The sequence below is a fragment of the Macaca nemestrina genome, chromosome 13 (assembly GCF_043159975.1).
Source record: "Macaca nemestrina isolate mMacNem1 chromosome 13, mMacNem.hap1, whole genome shotgun sequence".
Classification (NCBI taxonomy): Eukaryota; Metazoa; Chordata; class Mammalia; order Primates; family Cercopithecidae; genus Macaca; species Macaca nemestrina.
The window spans coordinates 64,361,158-64,387,505 of NC_092137.1; the positions used below are offsets into that span (position 1 = coordinate 64,361,158).

Below are 26,348 nucleotides of genomic sequence, written 5' to 3' on the forward strand. Positions count from 1 at the left end.
AACTCACAGAGACAAATTCAAATATCTATTTTGAAAAGTATTTACTTAGTTTAAATAAATTAATGGCAAATAAAAATTAAGCTACAATATATAGCCTGAATAGAAATGACTAGAACAAATACAACACAAGACTTGCTTTCTTGCATTAGTCACAAAGCATGTGACAATCTAGAAAACTTCAAAATCAATTATATTTCTTTGAAAAAGGGGTAACAGCAGTTACTGATACATCACAACTAATAAACTTATAATACAAGTTCCTGACATGCATTTCCTGAGTGAACCCAAATGATCATTTTTAAAAACAAGGAAGTTTTGACAGTTGAAGTAAAATAAAATAGTTCATGGCTTCTAAGCAACAAGTTTTGTTTTTTAAAAACCAAAAGAAAATTCAGAACAGTTTTATAAGAGGATAAATTAAAGCTATGCTAACATATATAAAACTTTGCTACAGTCAATTAAGTATTATACAACTTCTCAAACTAAAGGAAAACAAATCAAAATATTAAAAAAAGATACTGTCTAATCTAAAAGTGTACTGGTTTCTACAAGTGTCAAAAACAGATTTGATGTAGTGCAACTGTCTATACTTGTGGTGCCTTTGAAAAAAGGGTGGGAAGGAGGGGAGAGAAGAAACTTGTTCTTGCTTTTGGAAGCAAAAGACATATTGGAATTAGAGAATAAACAGACCATGCAGTGCGTCACTCCACGCTGTAGTCATTGGTGCTCATCTGCCAAGCAAACATTTACTTAAGTCTCACTGTGGCAATCTCCTTAGGATTCAAACCCAGAGTTAAGGCTGGTCTGCTAGAAAGGGGGGCACTATTGTCATTCAACCCTTTAGATCTCTAGATTTCCTTATGCCTGAATAAGGCCAAATACAGAATAATTAATTAAGCATTTCTTTTTCCAAAAGCAAATCAAGTCACTCTCCTTTCTTGCTAATTTATACTTTTTCTTATGGGAATGATTTTTTTCTAGGAACAGTGAACAGATGAACCACAGTTTATATCCAAAAAAATAAACTTGCCAAATGCTGCTGATACTAAAAACAGATTAGTTATCATGGGAGAAAAATAGATAATCTAGATTAAATTGCATATTCAAAGGAGCATATAAAATGTTTCTTAGCATTAAGTTTTTGTTATAGTACTACGCTCGAGAGAAACATTAAGAAAAAATCTTTCCTGATTATCTTTAATGTGGTTAAAAACAAACACCTTTCACACAATGGTAATTAATATGAAATTGGTCTTACAAATTACAAAGTATTCTAATTTACCAAATTCCATATTTAGACTGGGGTGGGGAGAGAGGTTCTCTTGTCCTTCTTCCTAACTTTGCAAATCCTTGAGCTAGGTGTGCTCACTAAGCTACCATTCACACCAAGGGTGTGACACCATCGTTACCATGCTACTCTATCAAGAACATTCTAACGTAAAATAGAAAAAAGTTAATATACATGTTGCTATATTTTACAATGTTTGCAACAAACTGTAAACTAACATAGTTTGAACCAACAGTACCCTCAGTTATACAAAACAATTTCAGCACTGAGGATGGGTGATTCAAAAACACTAAAAGGAAGGCATCAAATTAGACTATGTCTTTTTCTCCTCAAAATATATTTTCAAAACTCAGAATTCAGAATACTGATACTTTCAGTAATTCCTTTGCTTGAGTTTCCCAGATTTTTGCTCAGAAATTGCTATTTATTATAAATGTTTTAAAAAATTCTTCATCTTAATGCAAATGACCAGAGCAGAAAAACTGTGATGTGGACAACAGGTTCGAAAACCCAACTCACTTAGCTTATAAATTTATAATGTAGTCCTGGAGGACAACGGTCTGTTAGTCTAGAGGTCCTTGAAAAATAAGTCTGATGTAGCCTTGTTCACCAGCCAACTGATGTGCACAAAAGGGACAGGCTGCATGAAAAGTATGAGTACCATGAGGAAGCGGGATCTGGGACCAATAGGCAGTTGTCTTTTCTGAACACACATGCCCACAAGGGCTAAACGCATGGGTTGGAGGGCCGGCGTCCACATAAAATCCAGCTTCACATCCAAGCCACAGAGGAACATAGGGACCGACAGACCTACACATAGGACATTCACGATCTTTTCCATCACGTTCTTCTTTGTTTCCCCAGTTATGATAGCCATGTACATGGCCGCAGTTTAGATATACCCATGGTTGTTTTTCATCTACAACATCTTTCCTCTTCATACTAGGAAATGCTAGTGTGTTGAACCCTACAGGGCACTGAGGTCGTGCTGCATTGATTTCTTGTCTTAAAGCCTCCAAATGCTTCACGGTAGGAGTGTGGGAAAGGCCTTCTGCAGTACGCCATAGCAATGTTGCACCACAGAGGTCAATTAACGAGCCATCTTGTAACTGATTGCTTTCAATTTCCACCTAGAGAAGACAAGAGTTGAAAAACATATTCACCACTCTGTTTTGGATTTTTACATAAGCCTTTTGGTTTTAAGTACTCCTTACTCAAGAAATGAGATTTCCTAGGATTTTCACTAAATATTCAAGAAACGGACAGTAGTTATCAAAAAGGTAAGTTTGAAAATCAAGGATAAAATATCAAACATTAACATATTTCTTTTTAGCCTTATGGTAAAGACAACTTATGATTAAAACACCTGGCTAATCAATAAGTCTAATATTTTTAATGAGGTAAATATGGTTAAAGATATACAGATGGCTGAAAAGATCAGAGTGCTGTTTAGTTTAAGAAAGCTTAGGTTTTAAAATATATTAACATGATATGACAGAAGAATAAACTTTCAGAGCTTACCAATTTTTTTTTTTTTTTTTTTGAGACAGAGTTTTGCTCTTATTGCCAGGCTGGAGTGCAATGGCGCGATCTCAGCTCACCACAACCTCCACCTCCCAGGTTCAAGTGATTCTCCTGCCTCAGCCTCCCGAGTAGCTGGGATTACAGGCATGCGCCACCATGCCCAGCTTATTTTGCATTTTCAGTAGAGACAGGGTTTCTCCATGTGGGTCACGCTGGTCTCAAACTCCTGACCTCAGGTGATCTGTCCGCCTCGGCCTCCCAAAGTGCTGGAATTACAGGTGTGAGCGACCGTGCCCAGCTACTAAATGAAATATTAACATACTGACCTCTAGTATAGAATCTGGTAGTCAGTGTTTGATAGCCTTAGTATTCTGTGTTGGCAATAGATTTAAGAGTTTTCTGGAATGTACGTAATGCATTCAGTTCAACTCATCCTATGTGTTTATTGTAGCTAATTAAGAAAATACCATTCAGTATTTACCATTTTTCCTCTCTGCTGCGCTGATCTGGTTTCACGCAGGCTAAATACGTTTCCACACACCGATATTTCTCTCCATATTCCAGGCTTGGAGTCTTCTGTGAATCCATTGCGTGGATGCATCACAAGAACACCATTAGTGGTCAAACCATCCATCTGCCCATCTGATGTCTTCCATTTGGCAGCCTTCTCCTAGTAGAAATAATAGAAGTGAGCTTCCAATTACTTGTAATTTGGAATGAAAGCTAGTATAAAAGAAAGCATCATTTAGAAAAAAAGCTTTTTACCCCAAGAAAGATGTTTTTTGATGAGTCAAATCCTGCGGCATAAATCCGTGCTGTAAAGGGAGGATTCCGTTCACATATGATTCTACAGGCAAATCTTGATATAGTACTTTGTACTGACTGTGTATCAGAATTACTTTGACTTCCAGGAACTGTGTCAGTTACTACAAAATCAATGGGGCTTTCAGTCGACCGGCCAATCTGAGGGAAAAAAAATATCTAAAAACCCATTCAAAGAACACAGTGGAAAATCCATTCAAGAAAGGCACAATAAGGAGAAAACATTAGGCCTTTGAAATTTCTAAAGTTGAAGCTTACCATACTTAACGTTGGGGGCATCTATACTCTTGAAAACTAATCAGACTGTCTCTGATGAAGTAATCACTTAGAGCATGGAATTAAATGAGAACTTACAATAATATACGAAACCCTCAGGAAATGAAGAGTTCAGGAACGGCTGAAATTTCTAGATGGCTGCAGATTTTAATTTTAACCCTTTTGGATGGAAATATGTGTATCATGTAGATTTCTTCTCTTTAGAGATATTTAAAGAGATATTCTACCTTATTTAACAGAATATAGTGAACATATATAAGTAAATATTTTAGGATGACTGCAGAACATTACACTATAAATACCATTTACATTAAGCTGAAATGCAGTGATGTCTTCAGGTGCTATAAGAGGTATACAAGACTGCTGATCCTTATGTCAAGGGCTTACATAGCCTTGCTTTGAGGTCTTATGTATACTTCATATATTTTCCTGTTTCTTTTCTGCCAGGTTGTCAGCTATCACTCCTTGTTTTTGGTCAAGCCTGTATCCAGAAACAAGCCCCTCTTTCAACTGGCTACTCTTACTCTGTTATGGTTTGAGAAATCAAATAACCTACTTCAGAGAAAAGTATTTCAAAAGGTTCTGGTGAGAGCCTAAGGGATTCTCTAGGGAGCACAGAAAAGGAATTTCACTACATCAACTTTGTGGCATTTATTTTATATATATACTCTTCCTGGTTCTTGGGGATATTTCAGAGAGACAAGGCTCCCAGATAAGAGTTCTGGATGGGTGTGGTGTCAGAGATTTCAAAACATCTTCAGAGGTACTAGCTAGTAAATAAGTTAATTGCATTTTGAAAGTTGAAAAGAAAAAAGGAAATCAATGGGTAGATGACAACAGTCACAAGTGTCACAGGACTTTAAAGCAAACATTTGGAAATTATCAGTTCATGAATGTATTTGTTATAAAGTAGTATCATAAAATTGAAGAATGTGGGTACTGAGAAAAAATACTGACCCTCTACAAAGATAAAGACTCTTACTCTTTACATATTTTAGCCTCAAGTTCCCTGTATCAGCACACTTTCAGATAAACTTCTTTAGTGTTTTTGTCCACTTGTCAAGTATAAAGTCTTTATATTTAGATTGGATAGTTTTAGAGGGAAACTAGTTAACAAATACAAGGTTGGATATTCCTTTTCTTTATTCTTAAAAATAAACATATCTTAAATGGCCTCAGATCTTTGAAACTAAAAATATTTCCCCAAACACAAAGGCTCTTTAAAGGCTAAAAGATACAGGCCAAGGATTGAACTAATATTCAGAATCAACAGAAGTAGCACTTATTTGGAAAGAGACTGTTCCAGAGAGCTAACATTTCAACTTGGTCTTGGAAGAGACTAGTTAAGACACTGAAGCAATATTTGTATGACAATGAGAAGGAAGAAACTTAAGTATCTATAAAGGGAAAAAAACCCACCATGAATGTGATCATATGCCAAAATCTGATTGTTACTAATTCTACCCCTTTCTAACTGCTATTATTAGCATTAAAAATACAGCTCTTTTGTTACTCTCCCTCACCCTCACGAGAAAACTCAATGGTTCCTTATAGCTTATCCAAAATTTGTAGTTTATTATTTCTAATAATAGTTAGAAACTGACTCAAGATTTGCCTCCCATCTACCAATCCAGCCAAATTTCCTGCTATTTATGTATATTAGCTACAAGTAGCTTATTCATCAATCTTTTACCACACTGTGTACTACTTCTTTGCCATCTCTTTTGCTAGAATGCTTTTCTACTGGTTGCTGGAAAAAATCCTACTTAACCTGATAAAAAGATCTACATGAAAAGACACCAGTGTAAAGTCTCTTCTCCATCTTTCCTCAACACAATCAATGTGCTTAAAATTTAGAGGGTCAGTACAGCACCTAGGCATGTAATCAGCTTGTAATGTCTCCCTTACTTCGTAGTGCCAAACAATGCATAGAGTTGGAGTTGGAACATCTGATGACTTGAACAACAAATGTTCTTGTTCAGTTTACAGGGTAGACAATCCTAGAATGTTTCTAATACAATTCCTCAAAGACTGCCTAGTTTATCAAGGTAGTTTCTGATACATCACAGTCTTTTTGATGCTGAAATGTTTGGATTTTCCAAAGGTATAATACCTGTAGAAAGGACATATCAGTTTATGATACTGGGAAAAATTCTCTACTTTATGAAAAAGACAAAACTCAAAATGTTAAAACTTATTTAAGGGCCTTCATTAGATGGTGAAGACATTGTTTCAGAATTCAGGATGCCTAGTTTAATTTCAGTTTTGCCCCCAAGTAACTCTATCATCGTTAACTCACAAGATTTCAGTTAACTTAATCTACCAAAGATAAGGGGTAAACAAATAAATATAAGGCACTTTCTGAAGCTAAAATTCTAGCCTGTGACCAAATATCTTGGAGATACACACACACACACACACACACACACACACACACACACATTTATCTACATTTTATTAAAGAGATGAAGTCTCACTATGTTGCCCAGGCTGGCCTCAAGCTATTCTCCCACCTCAGCCTCCTGAGTAACTGAGACTACAGGCCTAGTAGCACCTTGATTTTTAAAAAAAGCTAAGCTCATTCATTTTCACTGCTTGTCAGTGAAACAAAATGTGAAAAACCATCATAAAGCTTTGTATTAGGTTTTTCTTGGATCTAAACATTAATCTTCATTAAAGATGTAATTTATTTTTGGTAAAAGAGAGGAAAACACAAATGCCCACATTCTAATATTAACTAGAGAAAAGAAATTCAGTATCTCATCTCATTAAAAGGGTTGAGCAGAGGGAGTGAATTCAAAGAAATATTTCACTTTTGACTGAAATTAAATATATTTCCAGGCCTTTTCACTTTTATTTGCCTTGTAAAATAAAGAAAAATGGAAAAGTCCATGTGACAATAATTATAAAAGCAACATTATCAGATAATTTATGTTCTACTTAAGTTTGTTTATAAAAGGCTAAGCTTTGGAGAGCTCAATATTAAGGGAGAAGATCAAAGATTCTATTTACATCTTTGGAATTGACTGTCCTAAAATCTACCAGTTTACAAAAATATCAGCACTGGACTGGTACAAAAAGTAAGAGAAAAATACTTTTATTGCATGAGTAGCACTGACCAAATATGTGCTGAGAAAAAGGTTTGATTTCAAATAGATAATAAAATAGTTAGCAAGTGCCTGGATTGTTTATTGCCTAGAGAGGAAGGTGGGAGGTAGTGGTAGAAAAAGTCATAAATGTGTGCAGAATATTTATTGTTTTCTTTTTTGGATAATAGCTACTATTCACTAAGTGTTTTTACTAAGTACCTGGCACAGCGCTGAGTACTCTACGTGTACTAGATCATTTAAGCCTCTTAACAGTCATAGGGGAGAGTCTATTATCTGCACTTTACAGAGAAGGAAACTGAGGCATATAATGGCTATGTAATATTTACCAGTAATTCTTATTCCGGAGCCTATCTCAACTGTGCTAGACTGACTTCTATTTATGAGGGTTAGCAATCAATCCATATTTTAATAAAATACAATATAAATATATGATAATCCTTTATCTGATCTCAGCAAAACTTACCAATAGATTTTTAACTTTTTTGTTTTTAAGAAAAAAAATTTTAGATGTTATAATACCTGAAACATATCGGTGTTGCTGTCATGAGTATATTCAACCACCACAGTCTGGGCCCGAGATAAAGTATATGATATGCTATGCTGGTCCTTGTTGCTTATTGCCTAAGAATGAAAAAGTTAATAGCAAAAATTAGTAGGCAGGTCAATCCAAACAGATAATCTTTTCATTAAAAAAAGGGAAAACTATTTATCAAATACATGACATACTTATATATTTTCCCCCTGAAATTTAGAGAGGTTAATAACTCCTGTCAGTTGTGACAGTAGTTTCTTGGGTTGAATGGGGCATCGAAGAATATTTAGAAGCAGTTACAGAGTAAAAACATAATTTTCTTTCTTTTTTTTTTTTCCCCCAAAGATGGAGTCTTGTTCTCTCCCCTAGGCTGGAGTGCAGTGGTGCGATCTCGGTTCACTGCAACCTCCGCCTCCCGGGTTCAAGCGATTCTCCTGCCTCAGCCTCCCAAGCAGCTGGGACTACAGGTGCATACTGCCATGCATGGCTAATATTTTTGTATTTTTAGTAGAGACAGCATTTCACCATGTTGCCCAGGCTGGTCTTAAACTGCTGAGCTAAGGCAATCGGCCCGCCTCAGCCTCCCAAAGTGCTAGGATTACAGGCGTGAACCACTGCGCCTGGCCCATAATTTTCTTTTATCAAACCACTACACTCCCTTATAAAGTATTTTAAATTATAAAATAATCAAAACCAAATCCCACATAAAAACAGAAAACAGTACTCTGATAAGAAGAAAATGCAAAATCTTGCAAAATAAGAAGAATCTTATTTTTGAAGTAATTCAGAGAGCTATAAAGTTCACTCACAAGCCAAGTTAACTGGTTTTCTAACCATTTTGTGACTCTACAGATGACAAATGTTTGCCATATGCTGGGTGAGATACAGAAAAATGCATTTGGGATTTGGTCGCAGGAGATAAAAGAAAAAAATTCTTTAAAAAACAAAAGAAACATTCATAGAATGATTAAACATTACCAAAGGAAAGGGATGTAATGCTTATGACTGTATTTCTGACTTATCTCAAACTAAAAACATTGCTAAAAAGAACTTTTCAGTTTTGTTTTCAAGTGTTTTCTATGTATATGAGTTGAAGATAATATCAAAGAAGGGGAAAAATCTAGTCATCACACAAAGGAAGTAGAAATGGGCTGCATAAAAAGAAAACAGACACAAAGACAGAAGAGAATAATTATATACAGCAAAGAAGCTGAATGAAAAAATCCTTCTTAATTAGAAGTTTGGCATCATAAGCTTTAACTTGGTTTCAATTTGCAGCTAGTCTGTAATAGATAAAGCCTTAAAACAACAGCTTTAAGACTGTCAAATTTCGAAATATCTACAAACAGAATACAGAAATACACTATTTCCAAATATACAGAGACCATACTAACGACTCAGCTTTATCAAAGCTTAATACTGCCACTTTTGCTTCTGATTTTTTTTTTTTTTTTTTTTTTGCGACAGAGTCTCGCTCTGTTGCCTAGGCTGGAGTGCAGTGGCGCTAACTCACTGAAACCTCCGCCTCCCAGGTTCAAGTGATTCTCCTGCCTCAGCCTCCTGAGTAGCTGGGATTAAAGGTGCACGCCACCATGCCCGGCTAATTTTTGTATTTTTAGTAGAGATGGAGTTTTGCCATGTTGGCCATGCTGGTCTCGAACTCCTGACCTCATGATCCGCCCGCCTCAGCCTCCCAAAGTGCTGGGACTACAGGCATGAGCCACTGTGCCTGGCCTGCTTCTGATTTTTTTAAGGAATTAAACTACAGATACGATCGAGGCTGCCTACATGTCCCTCCCAATTCCCTTTTCTCCACAGAGGTATCCAACCTCAAGAATGCAGTGTAGATCATTTACATGCATGTTTTACATATTTCTTTCTACACATTTAGGTATTCATAAATACTATATAATTGTTTTACAGGTTTTAAACACACACACACACACACACACACACACACACATACACACACACACACACGTTTTAAGAGACCAGGTTTTGCTATGTTGCAGAGGCTGAAGTGCAGTGGCTATTTATAGGCAGGAAAACGGCACACTACAGCTTTACCCTGTGCTCAAGTGATCTTCCTGCCTCTGCCTCCCAAGGAGCTGGGACTAACAGGCATGTGCCACTGGTTAAACAGCTGACTTTTCAATAAAATAATTACTTAGTATTTTAAAATTAATTCCTAGTGGCTAAAGAGATTTTAAAACATTGGTTTTTTTGTGCTTTGAGATTGTAATCTTTGTTTGTTAGTTATTAAACCTACTGTTAGACTGAGAATAAAAACTATGTCAAGTTAAGTTTGGTTCTCACTGGTCTAGAACGCAGGGTTTTACCTACTCATCCCAGATGACTACCAGACTAAATGCTTAATTTTCGTCATGACCTCACAAATACATTCCTCCAAAATTTAAAGAGGAAAGAGTCAATCTTTTTTCTTTTTTCTTTTTTTTAATTGAGACAGGGTCCCACTCTGTCACTCAGGCTACAGTGCAATGGCATGATCTCAGCTCACTGCAGCCTCTGCCTCCCCGGCTCAAGTGATCCTCCCACTTCAGCCTGCCAAGGAGCTGGGACTTCGGGGCATGCCACCACACTTGGCTAATTTTTTGTGTGTTTGGTGAAGATAGAGTTTCACCATGTTGCCCAGGCCGGTCTCAAACTCCTGAGCTCCAGTGATCCGCCCACCTTGGTCTCTCAAGTGCTGGGATTACAGGTGTGAGCTACCACATCCAGCCAAGGGTCAATCTGATCCCTAAGATTCTTATTGCCTAGTAAAGATGAAAGATGAAAAGGAGATAACAATGAAAACATGAGGACACGGCAGAGTAAAATAGGAAGAAAAGTACAGAATATGGTATTATAGAGGTAGGGATTAGAAATATTTTCCCTTATAGTGGTTTTCAACCAGAGGTAGTATTAGCTGTCTAAGGGGCATCTGAAAATATTTTGTGCATTTTTTGGCTGTTATGAGGATTTGCAGGCTCAAATGGCATTTTGTGGGTGAAGGACCCCTAAATGTCCTGTAGTATGTGGGAAAGTCCTAAACAATGAAAAAGTGGCACACCCAAAATATCAAGAGCACTCCTGGGGGAGATACTGTAAGAAGCTCCTCAGATTGAATCAATCTGAGGTTTACTTCCACCAACTGCTTAGCATATTCCTTCTCTCCAAAGGAGCAAAAAGAAACTGTCCCCTTTCTGCACTAACTGGTTCCCAAATAGTAACGGAGGAGTCCTAGTCAAGGCCTAAGGATTCTTTCACAAATCAAACTGGATATAAAACAAAGCTGAGAAGCCAACTACCTTCAGACACTGAAGCTGTGACCTAAAACCACATCATATGCCAATTTTTCTGTCTCTTGTTTATTTAACTTATAAAGATATGCTTCAGATGGCATAATATTAATGTACATTCTAGGGCTACTTAGCTAAAGATACAGGTACTTCCAGGACTCAAAGAACTCTTTGTAATTTTTCTTATTTGCTCATTACAATATCAAATTCTTTATAACATAAAGTCTGTGTTATAAAATTGGAATCAGACAAATTCACAGAAAATATAAAGATGTGAAATTCCCCCTCCTTGTCTGTCGCTCTAGGAAAAGCCCAAGTATCCTGAAATGGTGGTCCAGCTTCTGGAAATTTTGTTAGAAGACGACGACAGGGCTAGAAGCATGAAATAGGCTGGGGGTTGAGAAGTTATATTGTAGATGCAGTTGGATATTGCTTTCATAACTTTGATTCAATTTAATAATTATTGAGGTCTACTTTGTGCAAGGTACTATGCTAAAATATATGAAGTTATAAACCAAAAATGAATACAACCAATACACAGAATCTTAGGTAAAGACTCTTAGTTTAAAAATTACCTCACCCAAATATGCTTCTAATACCTGAATACACATATTATACATCACCTTCTTCATCCAGCCCAGGGAGGCTCCTCTAGTAACAGAGTGGGAACTTTCCACTTCTCAGGGCAGACAGCTGCATAATTCTAGGTACTAGATAAAACCCTGTCCCCCACCCCACCTCTTTTAATAAGGAAAGAGAATATTTCCTTCTAATTTCCACCCACTGATCCTGGTTTGTCTTTTTTTTTTTTTTTTTTTTAAAGTCCAATTCCCCTTCCATATGGCAGCTTTTCAAATACCATGTCTCCAAAGTCTCTTCTCCAATCCAAACAAAAGGAAATTTCTGAAATAGAAATGTGAGGGGAATGCTAGAGAATATAAACAACACATAAAAGTCTTTCAATTTCTCCAAGTTAATTTATGTAGCTTTTTTTTTTTTTTTTTTACCTTTGCAGCCTGAGGAGTACAAGCAATATGCACAGTGCTGGGCTTCACCCCATTTGCCTTAGGTCTTTTAAACAAAGCAAATCTACTTTTCCTCCTTCCTCTATCGCCATTTGGAAGAGACCCATTATACCTGATGGGGGGAAAAAAAGTATAGGTGATCTCTTGCAAGAACTGCACAATTATAAAACAAATGTTTGACTATGCCTTGCAGAATCAATTCCCAATTAATTATCTATTAACACATTATAATTATTTAAAATTCCTTTGAGCAACTGTTGATCTCCATACCAGGTGCCAGTGTGTGAAACAAAATGAGATTCTTTTTCTGGCTTCATTCCAAGTCACAGAGAACCTTTTGGATTATACAAAGATTCAAGTTATCTCTATTTTTCTCCTTCCCTCTTTTACTGAAGATAATTAAGAGCTGATTAATGGCATGTCTGACTCCTTATGACTCGTTTTTTTTAAGGTGAATTGTTTGCATGTGCTAATACAACCTTTAAAAAGTATAGTATGTATTGTTTAAAACACAATCTCCTTTATTTGTGAACCAAACACTTTAAACAGCTGAACTTTTGAAGTAAGGAATTTTTAGACTTGTTAAGTCTTAGCTACCTGAATGTACAAATGCACTCTCATTATATTAGCAGAACTTGTCCAACAGACATGTTTGCTAAGTAGTAAACATACTTTTGTTTTTCAGATCTTATGAACATTTCTCTATAACATGTACACATACACACACACACACACACACAAACACACACACACGTACATCCTAAAGGTAAGCAAGTACTAAACCAATGGAAAAAAGTTAAAAACAAAATAAAAATATTTGGGTGTTTACTATACACCAGGCACTACTGAATGTTATCCCATGCACATTACCTCACTAAATCTACCCTTGCAAAAATTCTACCAGATTGAAATCACTGTCCCCATTTTTACACGTTAGGAAACAGACTCAGAAGAATTATATTCTGAAGTGACACAGGCAAAGCCAGAATTTGAATTTAAGTATGTTTGTCATGTGGTTATGTCATTCTTTACTGCTTCACTGAGGCATGAGCAGTAGCTTAATAATAATCTTTCCTCATTCACTGTCCACCTCCCCTGCCCCCACCCCGATAAATCTTTGGTTTGATGATCTACCATATGTCAATCTAGGGGGAAATGAAGCAGGGAATAGGGACAGTTTTGAGGTTGGAGGAAGAGTGATTATAAAATGGCCTGTAATTGTGGCTGGCAAGGAAGAATGTCTTAAAGCTGAGAAGCGAGTTTACTCAATGACTGCCATATATAGAAACTACACTGACCCTTTACAAAAAAATAAAACACTTTGTATTGGAGAAAGCCCTTGGTAATGTTGCTAGCCTTGCTGTAAGTCCAAAGTACAGCCCCTTAGCTAATAATTATTTTAGCTATTCTAGGCTTTGTGTTGCCACCAGCCCCACTGTCAATTCCTCACTGTCCCTTAACTACTGTCCCCTGAGTTGCATGACTCATCCCACTTCTGGATCTCAGTCTTTAGCCCCACATTGCGTTCCTGTAGTTCAAAGCTCTTTTCTAAGTAGCAATAGCATGAAACCTTGTCTAGCTTCACTTCTAGAGGGTTGAGAAGAAAAAGTATTTGCATTTTAGGACACCAAGTACCAGACAGAGACAATTACTGTAGCTAATGATTAACTGAGGAACCTATAGGCTAAGACTGGCAGTTTAAAACCATAAGCTAAATTTTAAACTATTCTTCAAATGACTCTCAAATTTCCTGCTAGAAGAATTTAATCTGGAAAAGTTTTTGGTAGTTAAGAGCTGTTTGTCACTGATACCATTAAAATCTATGTGATTTGAAGTTCTAATACTGAAGTTACTATGCTAAATTTATCATCTTTTAAAGTTTTGTTTCTGAGAAAAGAATTTTAAGTCTCAAAGGGCCTTAGAAGATCTTGTCTAATTGTCATTTTTACAGAGGAGGAAACTAAAGCCCAGGATGGTTCAGTGACTTGCCCAAGGTCACACAGCTAGCAGTGCTGGAACAAGCACTGGATTCTAAGATTCCTAACATCTAGTCAAGCTCAGTAACTCCATATGATTTCCCCAGTTTCTCTAACTCTCTCATCTGAAACAACACATTCTCACTTTAACCTGACTCTCAAACATACTGCAATATCTTGAGTTGCTTTTTAGGCAAAAGCAGAGCAACAGCAGGGGGAAAATACAATTAGCAATTTTCTTTTTTCTTATTTTTTTCGAGACAGAGTCTCGCTCTGTTGCCCAGGTTGGAGTGCTCGGCTCACTGCAACCTCCTCTTCCTGGGTTCAAGTGATTCTCCTGCCTCAGCCTCCCAAGTAGCTGGGATTACAGACATGCACTACCACGCCCAGTTAATTGTTGTATTTTTAGTAAAGATGGGGTTTCACCATGTTGGCCAGGCTGGTCTCGAACTCCTGACATCAGGTGATCCACCCACCTTGGCCTCCCAAAGTGCTGGGATTACAGGTGTGAACCATTGCACGCAGCCTAAAATGAGCAATTTTCTAGTTTCTGAGATCTCTAGTTAAGAAAGGCTAATACTGTGTCTCCACTTTGATAGTTATGACAAGTTTAAGTGGAACAAATTGAAATAATTTGGAATAACAGAATCATCTATTCCTCAATCTTCAGGTTCTATTTCTGTGAGTTACATGGATGAAATTACTTTAGGAGCTAAGACATAGCTAGGTCCTGGGCTTCAGAGGCATTATGCTGTCACCATACATATATACAACTCCTTTAACCAAAATGTACAGCACAAAGCAATAACTACCTTAGATAGGCAAAAGAATAAATGAAGACTAACCTACATGAAATGACTTAAAGCAGGCAAGGGAAAGGGAATTTTTGGTAAAATCAGCTGAGACAAAACATGGGACAGGGAAGACAAATGGAATGACTGTGACAGTGGACAAATACACTTTTCATTTCATTTCATTTTTATCTTTTTTTTTTTTTTTTCGTGAGACAGAATCTCACTCTGTTGCCCAGGCTGGAGTACAGTGTCGCAATCTCAGCTCACTGCAACCTCTGCCTCCAGGGTTCAAGCAATTCCCCTGCCTCAGCCTCCCAAGTAGCTGGGATTACAGGCACGCACCACCACGCCCAGATAATTTTTGTGTTCTGCGTAGAGACAGGGTTTCACCATGTTGGCCAGGCTGGTCTTGAATTCCTGGCCTCAGGTAATCTGCCTGCCTTGGCCTCCCAAAGTGCTGGGATTACAGGCGTGAGCCACCACGCCCGAACCTTCCATTTCATCTTTAAGAAACTTTGCCCTTTCTGCGGGTAAGGGTGAGACAAAGTTTATGTCATATTTGAGTGCTTTTAAACAATAGCATGAATATGAGAATTAAAAGAGTTTCTTGATTTGGTAACATTACCAATTCCAAAAAAAAGTACTTATAGCCTAGATGCCAAAGTTAGCATATATTATTAAACTGTGTGTCTTATCAAATGGAGAAACCTTACCCTAAGACAATGAGTTCACCATATTTTACTGGTGCTTTAGATGGATGATTTTCTTGATCAGGAGAAAACATGAGCTTGGCTGTCTTTCTCAAATCTTTGTTCACTGGTCAGGAGCCTTGGGACACCTTTTGCATTATTTCCTAGAGGGGAAAAGTTTTCATTAATAATGTGAACAATTCGTTTCAGTTTAAATAAAGATGTTATTTTCCAGCAGTCCTCTTGAACACAATATTATGCAAAGCATCACATGGTATATACATTTTATGGGACATTTTGCCCAATAATGATTATACATTTTACAAAACTGTTTAAATGAGTCAAAAAGGCAAATTTGAAGACTTCCACTTACAGAAGCATACAGCAGCTAATACTTTTCCCTTTCATTTCTGCTAAGGATAACTAAAGACCCTGGACCTTATATACAGAACATGAGAAGACTGTGAAAAGTGGAGAGAAGGCAAACTAAGTAAGGGACCTCAGGACCCATGGAATGACACGGTGGTGTAAATTCTCTGGGTTTTCTTTTTGCCTAATATATCCCAGACTTGGAGCTAAAGAAGGCAGCAACCTGGAAATGCCAACTGGCACAGACAAAGCCACAACAAAAGCTTGCTCTCCCTAGCCAAAGAAACAAGAAAGGGACAGCCTGGCAAGACGGAAAACTTTTGACAGTAACTGCTCCACTCTAGCCAAACCCAGTAAACAGTTTTGCCCCACCACCACCCACACCAACGAAAGCTAAGTGAGGAGCCTTGACTTCCAGCTCATAAACCATAGTGAGGAGCTCCAATGCCCTACTGGGGCAATGTCAAAGTCGGCCAAGTAGGGAGCCAGGATTTTCACCCTGATGGCCGGGCATGCCCCAACACCTATCCCAGTGGTGTCAGCTAGACTTCTACCCCCCACTCACCAAAAACAAGAAGGATCCTCTTCCTGAGGCGTCAGTAGAGGCTGAGTAGGGACCACTGACTTCTACATCCGCCTGGAAGTAATGAGGCACCCCCTATGACCTTGCCAAAGCAATGTCAGTAAAAGCCAGTGGAAACAAAAGGTTTAGATAATATCCAGAGTCTAGGAACATAATATGAAAATATCTAGTTTTAACAGAAAATCACTCATCCTAGCAAGAACAATATTTAAAACAATACAAAACATAGGCTGGGTGCAGTGGTTCACGCCTGTAATCCCAGCACTTTGGGAGGTCGAGGCAGACGGATCACTTGAGGTTGGGAGTTTGAGACCAGCCTGACCAACATGTAGAAACCCTGTCTCTACTAAAAATACAAAATTGGGGGGGCGCGCCCAAGATGGCCAAATAGGAACAGCTCCAGCCTCCAGATCCCAGCGTGAGCGACACAGAAGATGGGTGATTTCTACATTTTCAACTGAGGTACCGGGTTCATCTCACTGGGGTGTGTTGGACACTTGGCGCTGGTCCGTGGGTGCAGCCTGACCAGCAAGAGCTGAAGCAGGGCGAGGCATTGCCTCACCTGGGAAGCACAAGGGGGAAGGGAATTCCTTTTCCTAGCCAAGGGAAATTGAGACACATAACACCTGGAAAATCGGGTAACTCCCACCCTAATACTGCGATTTACCAAGGGTCTTAGGAAACGGCACACCAGGAGATTATATCCCACACCTGGCCCACAGGGTCCCACGCCCAGGGAGCCTCCCTCATTGCTAGCACAGCAGTCTGATATCTAACTGCAAGGCCGCAGCGAGGCTGGGGGAAGGGCGCTGCCACTGCTGAGGTTTAAGTAGGTAATCAAAGCTGCTGGGAAGTTCGAATTGGGTGGAGTCCATCACAGCTCAAGGAGGCCGGCCTGTCTCTGTAGACTCCTCCTCTGGGGACAGGGCATAGCTAAACAAAAAGCAGCAGAAACCTCGGCAGAGGTAAATGCCCCTGTCTGACAACTTTGAAGAGAGCAGTGGATCTCCCCATGGAGGTTGAGATCTGAGAAGGGACAGACTGCCTGCTCAAGTGGGTCCCTGACCCCTGAGTAGCCAAACTGGGAGACATCCCCCACTAGGTGCAGACCGACACCTCACACCTCACACCTCACAAGGCGGGATATACCCCTAAGACAAAGCTTCCAGAGCAAGAATCAGACAGCAACACTCACGGTTCAGCAATATTCTATCTTCTGCAGCCTCCGCTGCTGATACCCAGGCAAACAGGGTCTGGAGTGGACCTCAAGCAAACTCCAACAGACCTACAGCTGAGGGTCCTGACTGTTAGAAGGAAAACCAACAAACAGAAAGGACACCTACACCAAAACCCCATCAGTACATCACCATCATCAAAGACCAAAGGCAGATAAAACCACAAAGATGGGGAAAAAGCTGTGCAGAAAAGCTGGAAATTCAAAAAATCAGAGTACATCTCCCACTCCAAAGGAACGCAGCCCATCGCCAGCAACAGAACAAAGCTGGATGGAGAATGACTTTGACGAGTTGAGAGAAGAAGGCTTCAGTCGATCAAACTTCTCAGAGCTAAAGGAGGAACTATGTAACCAGTGCAAAGAAACTAAAAACCTTGAAAAAAGAATGGATAAATGGATAACTAGAATAATCAATGCAGAGAAGACCTTAAAAGAACTGATAGAGATGAAAACCATAACACGAGAACTACGTGACAAACGCACAAGCTTCAGTAACTGACTTGATCAACTGGAAGAAAGAGTATCAGCGATTCAAGATCAAATGAATGAAATGAAGCGAGAAGAGAAGTGTAGAGAAAAAAAGAGTAAAAAGAAATGAACAGTGCCTCCAAGAAGTATGGGATTATGTGAAAAGACCAAATCTACATCGGATTGGAGTGCCTGAAAGTGACAGGGAAAATGGAACCAAGTTGGAAAACACTCTGCAGAATATCATCCAGGAGAACTTCCCCAATCTAGTAAGGCAGGCCAACATTCAAATTCAGGAAATAAAGAGTATGTCACAAAGATACTCCTCAAGAAGAGCAACTCCAAGACACGTAATTGTCAGATTCACCAAAGTTGAAACGAAGGAAAAAATGTTAAGGGCAGCCAGAGAAAGGTTGGGTTACACACAAAGGGAAGCCCATCAGACTAACAGCAGATCTCTCGGCAGAAACTCTCCAAGCCAGAAGAGAGTGGGGGCCAATATTCAACATTCTTAAAGAAAAGAATTTTCAACCCAGAATTTCATATCCAGACAAACTAAGTTTCATAAGTGAAGGAGAAATAAAATCCTTTACAGACAAGCAAATGCTGAGAGATTTTGTCACCACCAGGCCTGCCCTACAAGAGATCCTGAAGGAAGCACTAAACATGGAAAGGAACAACAGGTACCAGCCATTGCAAAAACATGTCAAAATGTAAAGTCCATCAATGCTAGGAAGAAACTGCATCAACTAGCGAGCAAAATAACCAGCTAATATCATAATGATAGGATCAAGTGCATACATAACAATATTAACCTTAAATGTAAATGGACTAAATGGTCCAATTCAAAGACATAGACTGGCAAATTGGACAGTCAAGACCCATCAGTTTGCTGTATTGAGGAGACCCATTTCACATGCAGAGACACACACAGGCTCAAAATAAAGGGATGGAGGAAGATCTACCAAGCAAATGGAAAACAAAAAAAGCAGGGGTTGCAATCCTAGTCTCTGATAAAACAGACTTTAAACCATCAAAGATCAAAAGAGACAAAGAAGGCCATTACATAATAGTAAAGGGATCAATTCATCAGGAAGAACTAACTATCCTAAATATATATGCACCCAATACAGGAGCACCCAGATTCATAAAGAAAGTCCTTAGAGACAAAGAGACTTAGACTCCCATACAATAATAATGGGAGACTTTAACACCCCACTGTCAACATTAGACAGATCAACGAGACAGAAAGTTAACAAGAATATCCAGGAATTGAACTCATCTCTGCACCAAGTGGACCTAATAGACATCTACAGAACTCTCCACCCCAAATCAACAGAATATACATTCTTCTCAGCACCACATCGCACTTATTCCAAAATTGACCACATAATTGGAAGTAAAGCACTCCTCAGCAAATGAAAAAGAACAGAAATTATAATAAACTGTCCCTCAGACCGCAGTGCAATCAAACTAGAACTCAGGACTAAGAAACTCAATCAAAACCGCTCAACTACATGAACTGAACAACCTGCTCCTGAATGACTACTGGGTATGTAACGAAATGAAGGCAGAAATAAAGATGTTCTTTGAAACCAATGAGAACAAAGATACAACATACCAGAATCTCTGGGACACATTTAAAACAGTGAGTAGAGGGAAATTTATAGCACTAAAGGCCCACAAGAGAAATCAGGAAAGATCTGAAATTGACACCCTAACATTACAATTAAAAGAACTAGAGAAGCAAGAGCAAACACATTCAAAAGCTAGCAGAGGGCAAGAAATAACTAAGATCAGAGCAGAACTGAAGGAGATAGACACAAAAAACCCTCCAAAAAAATCAATGAATCCAGGAGCTGGTTTTTGGAAAAGATCAACAAAATTGATAGACTGCTAGCAAGACTAATAAAGAAGAAAAGAGAGAATAATCAAATAGACGCAATAAAAAAAATGATAAACGGGATATCACCACAGATCCCACAGAAATACAAACTACCATCAGAGAATACTATAAACACCTCTACGCAAATAAACTAGAAAACCTAGAAGAAATGGATAATTTCCTGGACACTTACACTCTCCCAAGACTAAACCAGGAAGAAGCTGAATCCCTGAATAGACCAACAGCAGGCTCTGAAATTGAGGCAATAATTAATAGCCTACAACGAAAAAAAGTCCAGGACCAGATGGATTCACAGCCGAATCCTACCAGAGGTACCAGAAGGAGTTGCTACCATTCCTTTTGAAACTATTCCAATCAATAGAAAAAGAGAGAATCCTCTCTAACTCATTTTACAAGGCCAACATCATCCTGATACCAAAGCCTGGCAGAGACACAACAAAAAAAGAGAATTTTAGACCAATATCCCTGATGAACATCGATGCAAAAATCCTCAATAAAATACTGGCAAACCGAAGCCAGCAGCACATCAAAAAGCTTATCCACCATGATCAAGTGGGCTTCATCCCTGGGATGCAAGGCTCGTTCAACATATGCAAATCAATAAACGTAATCCACCACATAAACAGAACCAAAGACAAAAACCACATGATTATCTCAATAGATGTAGAAAAGGCCTTTGACAAAATTCAACAGCCTTTCATGCTAAAAACTCTCAATAAATTCGGTATTGATGGAATGTATCTCAAAATAATAAGAGCTATTTATGACAAACCCACAGTCAATATCATACTGAATGGGCAAAAAACTGGAAGCATTCCCTTTGAAAACTGGCACAAGACAGGGATGCCCTCTCTCACCACTCTTATTCAACATAGTGTTGGAAGTTCTGGCTAGGGTAATCAGGCAAGAGAAAGAAATAAAGAGTATTCAGTCAGGAAAAGAAGAAGTCAAATTGTCCCTGTTTGCAGATGACATGATTGTATATTTACAAAACCCCATCGTCTCAGCCCCAAATCTCCTTAAGCTGATAAGCAACTTCAGCAAAGTCTCAGGATACAAAATCAATGTGCAAAAATCACAAGCATTCTTATATACCAGTAACAAACAGAGAGCCAAATCATGAGTGAACTCACATTCACAAGTGCTTCAAAGAGAATAAAATACCTAGGAATCCAACTGACAAGGGATGTAAAGGACTTCTTCAAGTAGAACTACAAACCACTGCTCAATGAAATAAAAGAGGACACAAACAAATGGAAGAACTTACCATGCTCATGGATAGGAAGAATCAATATCGTGAAAATGGCCATACTGCCCAAGGTAATTTATAGATTCAATGTCATCCCCATTAAGCTACCAATGACTTTCTTCACAGAATTAGAAAGAAGTGCTTTAAAGTTCATATGGAACCAAAAAAGACCCCGCATTGCCAAGACAATCCTAAGCCAAAAGAACAAAGCTGGAGGCATCACGCTACCTGACTTCAAACTATACTACAAGGCTACAGTAACCAAAACAGCATGGTACTGGTATCAAAACAGAGATATAGACCAATAGAACAGAACAGAGCCCTCAGAAATGATACTACATATCTACAGCCATCTGATCTTTGACAAACCTGACAAAAACAAGAAATGGGGAAAGGATTCCCTATTTAATAAATGGTGCTGGGAAAATTGGCTAGCCATAAGTAGAAAGCTGAAACTGGATCCTTTCCTTACTCCTTATACAAAAATTAATTCACGATGGATTAGAGACTTAAATATTAGACCTAAAACCATAAAAACCCTAGAAGAAAACCTAGGTAATACCATTCAGGACATAGGCATGGGCAAGGACTTCATGTCTAAAACACCAAAAGCAATGGCAACAAAAGCCAAAATTGACAAATGGGATCTAATTAAACTAAAGAGCTTCTGCACAGCAAAAGAATCTACCATCAGAGTGAACAGGCAACCTACAGAATGGGAGAAAATTTTTGCTATCTACTCATCTGACAAAGGGCTAATATCCAGAACCTATAAAGAATTCAATCAAATTTACAAGAAAAAAACAACCCCATCAAAAAGTGGGCAAAGGATATGAACAGACACTTCTCAAAAGAATACATGCATACAGGCAACAGACACATGAAAAAATGCTCATCATCACTGGCCAGCAGAGAAATGCAAATCAAAACCACAATGAGATACCATCTCACATCAGTTAGAATGGCAATCATTAAAAAATCAGGAAACAACAGGTGCTGGAGAGGATGTGGAGAAATAGGAACACTTTTACACTGTTGGTGGGGCTGTAAACTAGTTCAACCATTGTGGAAAACAGTGTGGCGATTCCTCAAGGATCCAGAACTAGAAATACCATTTGACCCAGTCATCCCATTACTAGGGATATACCCAAAGGATTGTAAGTCATGCTGCTATAAAGACACATGCACACGTATGTTTATTGCAGCACTATTCACAATAGCAAAGACTTGGAATCAACCCAAATGTCCATCAGTGACAGACTGGATTAAGAAAATGTGGCACATATACACCATGGAATACCATGCAGCCATAAAAAATGATGAGTTTGTGTCCTTTGTAGGGACATGGATGAAGCTGGAAACGATCATTCTCAGCAAACTATCGCAAGAACAGAAAACCAAATACCGCATGTTCTCACTCATAGGTGGGAACTGAACAATGAGATCACTTGGACACAGGAAGGGGATCATCACACACCAGTTCCTATTGTGGTGGTGGCGGGGGAGGGATAGCATTAGGAGATATACCTAATGTAAAGGATGAGTTAATGGGTGCAGCACACCAACATGGCACATGTATACATATGTAACAAATCTGTGTACAACAAATACATATGTTGTACACAGGTACCCTAGAACTTAAAGTATAAAAAAAAAAAAGTGGACATTCTGATTTTATCAACATAGTGATTTTGTTGAAATGAAGACAATAAAAATAAATTTTATGAAACAAAAAAATATATATATAAATAAAATATAAAAATACAAAATTAGCCCGGCGTGGTGGCACATGCCTGTAATCCCAGCTACTCGGGAGGCTGAGGCAGGAGAATCACTTGAACCCGGGAGGCGGAGGTTGCAGTGAACCGAGATCATGCCACTGCACTCCAGCCTGGGCAATAGAGCGAGACTCCGTTTCAAAACAAAAACAGAAACAAAAACAAAAATAATGCAAAAGATAATCAACAGGTGCCAAAACTTAGATGACAGCATTACCTGACAAAGATTTAAAAGCAACTATGATAAAACTCAACAGTGGAAATTACTTGATTTGAACAATAGAGAGAAAATAGGAAAAACAAAATGAAACAAAAAACAAAGCCTTACGGACCTGTGAGACTATAGCAAAATCTAACCTGTGTGTCACTGGACACACATGTCAAAAAGAGAGAAGAAAGAGTCAAGCTGAAAAAGCACTCAAAAAGGTTGGGCGCAGTGGCTCACGCCTGTAATTCCAGCACTCTGGGAGCCTGAGGCGGGTGGATCACTTGAGGTCAGGAGTTCGAGACCAGCCTGGGCAACATGGTGAAACCCCGTCTCTACTAAAAATACAAAAATGAGCCAGGCGTCGTGGTGTGCCTTCTAGTCCCAGCTACTTGGAAGGTTAAAGGGGGAGTAATTGCTTGAACCTGGGAGAAGGAGGTTGCAGTGAGCCAAAACTGCACCACTGTACTCCAGCCTGGGCGACAGAGTGAGACTCCGTCTCAAGAAAAAAAAAAAAAGAAAAGAAAATATCCTGGAAGCAGAGAGAGAGAACACTGCATTTATAGGAGAAAAACAATTAGATTGACAGTGGAGTTCTCACCAGAAACCAGAGAACCCAGAAGATAGTGGCATAATATTTTTCAGGTGCTCACAAAAATGGAAGGGAAGTCAAGACATTCTCTGAAGAGGAAAAACTGAGAGAATTTGTTACCAGCAGACCCACTACAAAGAATGGCTAGAGGAAATTAACTAAACAGAAACTAAATAAAAGAACCTTAAAATATCAGAGAAGATGTAAAAACATGGTAGCAAAAATATGAGTAAATACAATAAACTTTCCTTGTCTTGAATTTTCTAAATTTTGTCTGATGGTGAAAGTGAAAACTATAATACAGTTAGATGTGGTTCTAAATGTATGTAAAGGAAATAGTACAGAAAGGCTAAGGTGGGAAGAGCACTTGAGGTCAGGAGTTGAAGACCAGCCTGACCAACATGGTGAAACCCCATCTCCACTAAGAAGACAAAAATTAACAGGGCGTGGTGGTGTGTGCCTGTAGTCCCAGCTACTCGGGAGGCTGAGGCAGGAGGATCACTTGAACCTGGGAGGCAGAGGCTTCAGTGAGCCCAGATCGCACCACTGCACTCCAGCCTGGGTGACAGAACAAGACTCCATCTCAAAAAAAAAAAAAAAAAAAAAAAAATATATATATATATATATATATATATAAATTTGACACAAGTATGACAAACAAAAAACTAACACTTCTCATAAGCCAGAAAAATCACTACAATAAATAATCCCCAAAATATTATTATGTCTATTTCATCCTCATTTGAATGGGATTAAGTATTTCCTGTATTTATTTCTCTCCCTAGTTCCTGATAGACCTGTTACAAAGGTTTCACAGCAAAACTCCTACTAGCTAGCCCATAAAAGTCTCCTCATTTTATACCTCCACCAACAGGTTTCATAGGAATCTCAGGAATGAAAAAGGTCTACTTGTCTTTTTCTACAGTACAGTGAAATACAGCCTGTGCAGTGCTACTTCTGGTGAGAAGGCAACAGGGAATGTATGTAGCCCAATGAATAAGAGTATGTCAAAGGAAAAGTCAATGAATAAAACAAATCATTCTGACCCTTACTAATCCCTTGGAAATGACATACACATTTAGACCAGTCATCCACACTAACACACAACTTCTGTCATCAATAAATTCAAAAAATTAATTATTTTAAAAAAAATGCTTCAGAAATATTTTAAGAACATTTCCATCATTCGAATACACTAAAAACACCTCTCGTCTCCCTAGATATCTTTGCTTTTGCTGAAGAGATTTTAATTCATCACAGTATTTAAAAGGTTACAGAAACCAGTATATTGCTATTTCACCATAACTGTGATACATTTGAGTTGTGAGGCAATCAAATTCCTTATTTAGAAAGATAAACTTATGCTAACTAAAACCTTCAATGTAAAAACTGAAGTTTCAAGAACAATTACATCAACCAAATAATAATTTTGGTCCATATAATAAGATCTTCCGACATACATGAAATCATACTTTAGTATATAAACATGTATTCATGCCCTCTCATTTCCCCTCTAAGAAGCATTTCATTTTAAAAAGTTATACAGAAGCTTAACTAGAGGCATTAGCTGTGCTTTTTCTGTTTAGACAATTAAGGAACTGCCATCAAACATGAAACCAATGCTTTGACACATTTCTGACCAAGAACAGCAATAATTAAAAATTTAATAACCATTAAATTTAAATTAATTTTAAATTAAATTTTAATAACGTTGCTTTGTTTTGATTTGAATTCCTATTTAGAGTTACTATTTAAAGGATATGATGGTTTTCTATTTATAGTAGCAAAAATTTCATTTAAAATAAGCTTACTTATTTAAAGGAGTCAATTTAAATTGTATTAAATAGAATTAGTTAAGTGCACAGATACGGCAAACATCTGAAAGTGTAAATGCCTGTATTTGGCTGACATTAGTATATCGCATGGCTAGCAAGTATTAGCCTGTGTTCTAGTTCTTGCTGTCTTTGAACAAAGCAATCTGTTTCCTCATCTCTGAAAACGAAGGGACTAAAGTAGAATAAAGGGAATTTGGGAGCTGGAAAAAATACAAGCAACCATCTGGTCCTGACATAAGAATTTACAAGTAACGTGCATAACACTATAGATTTAGTTCTATTGCCTCTATAGCAAAAGGAACAATTTTTTTTGCTTAGACAAGAAACTAAAAAACAAGAGGAGGGCTGGCATGGCACCCTCCATATACTTTCTAGAGCCCTTGGTCAAATTAGCCAAGAAAAGCAATGTATTTCCAATCAGACACATTCTTACTCTGCTTAGATCCGTTAGAAGGTCTTATCTGGGGTTATTTTCTCAGTGACATCGAAGTTTCAATCACAGGAACACATTCAATCTTGGCTTCTACTTCTGTATTTGATAATCTGAAACCCAAAATAAAACACTTTTGTAGTACCAGTTATTTATATACATAAATGACCCAAGATAAAGTTTTTAAAATTTAAAAATGGCATATAATCAATCAATATACAACTGGCATTATTAAACTGCAAATAAAATGTGCTATGACAGCTATTCCTCCTGGAACCCTTTTTTTTACGTGTTCTCTGAAGAAAGATTCATGATCTTCCCAAAGGTTTATAGTCTTTAACAAAGTCCAGTACACCTAGACAGT

The 26,348-nt window shown here is 38.1% G+C and overlaps 1 protein-coding gene across 1 annotated transcript; it reads right to left on the reverse strand.

Moving 5' to 3' along the window:
• Positions 1-24: 24 nt before the first annotated feature.
• Positions 25-26,097, reverse strand: LOC105465137 (pellino E3 ubiquitin protein ligase 1). Its single transcript, XM_011713407.3, has 7 exons — positions 25,988-26,097; positions 15,360-15,499; positions 11,859-11,988; positions 7,540-7,641; positions 3,578-3,775; positions 3,294-3,482; positions 25-2,418 (listed from the first exon to the last, which is right to left on the reverse strand). Exons 2-7 carry the CDS (start codon positions 15,428-15,430, stop codon positions 1,852-1,854), a joined length of 1,257 nt encoding a protein of 418 aa, XP_011711709.1. The 5' UTR covers positions 15,431-15,499; positions 25,988-26,097; the 3' UTR covers positions 25-1,851.
• Positions 26,098-26,348: the final 251 nt, after the last annotated feature.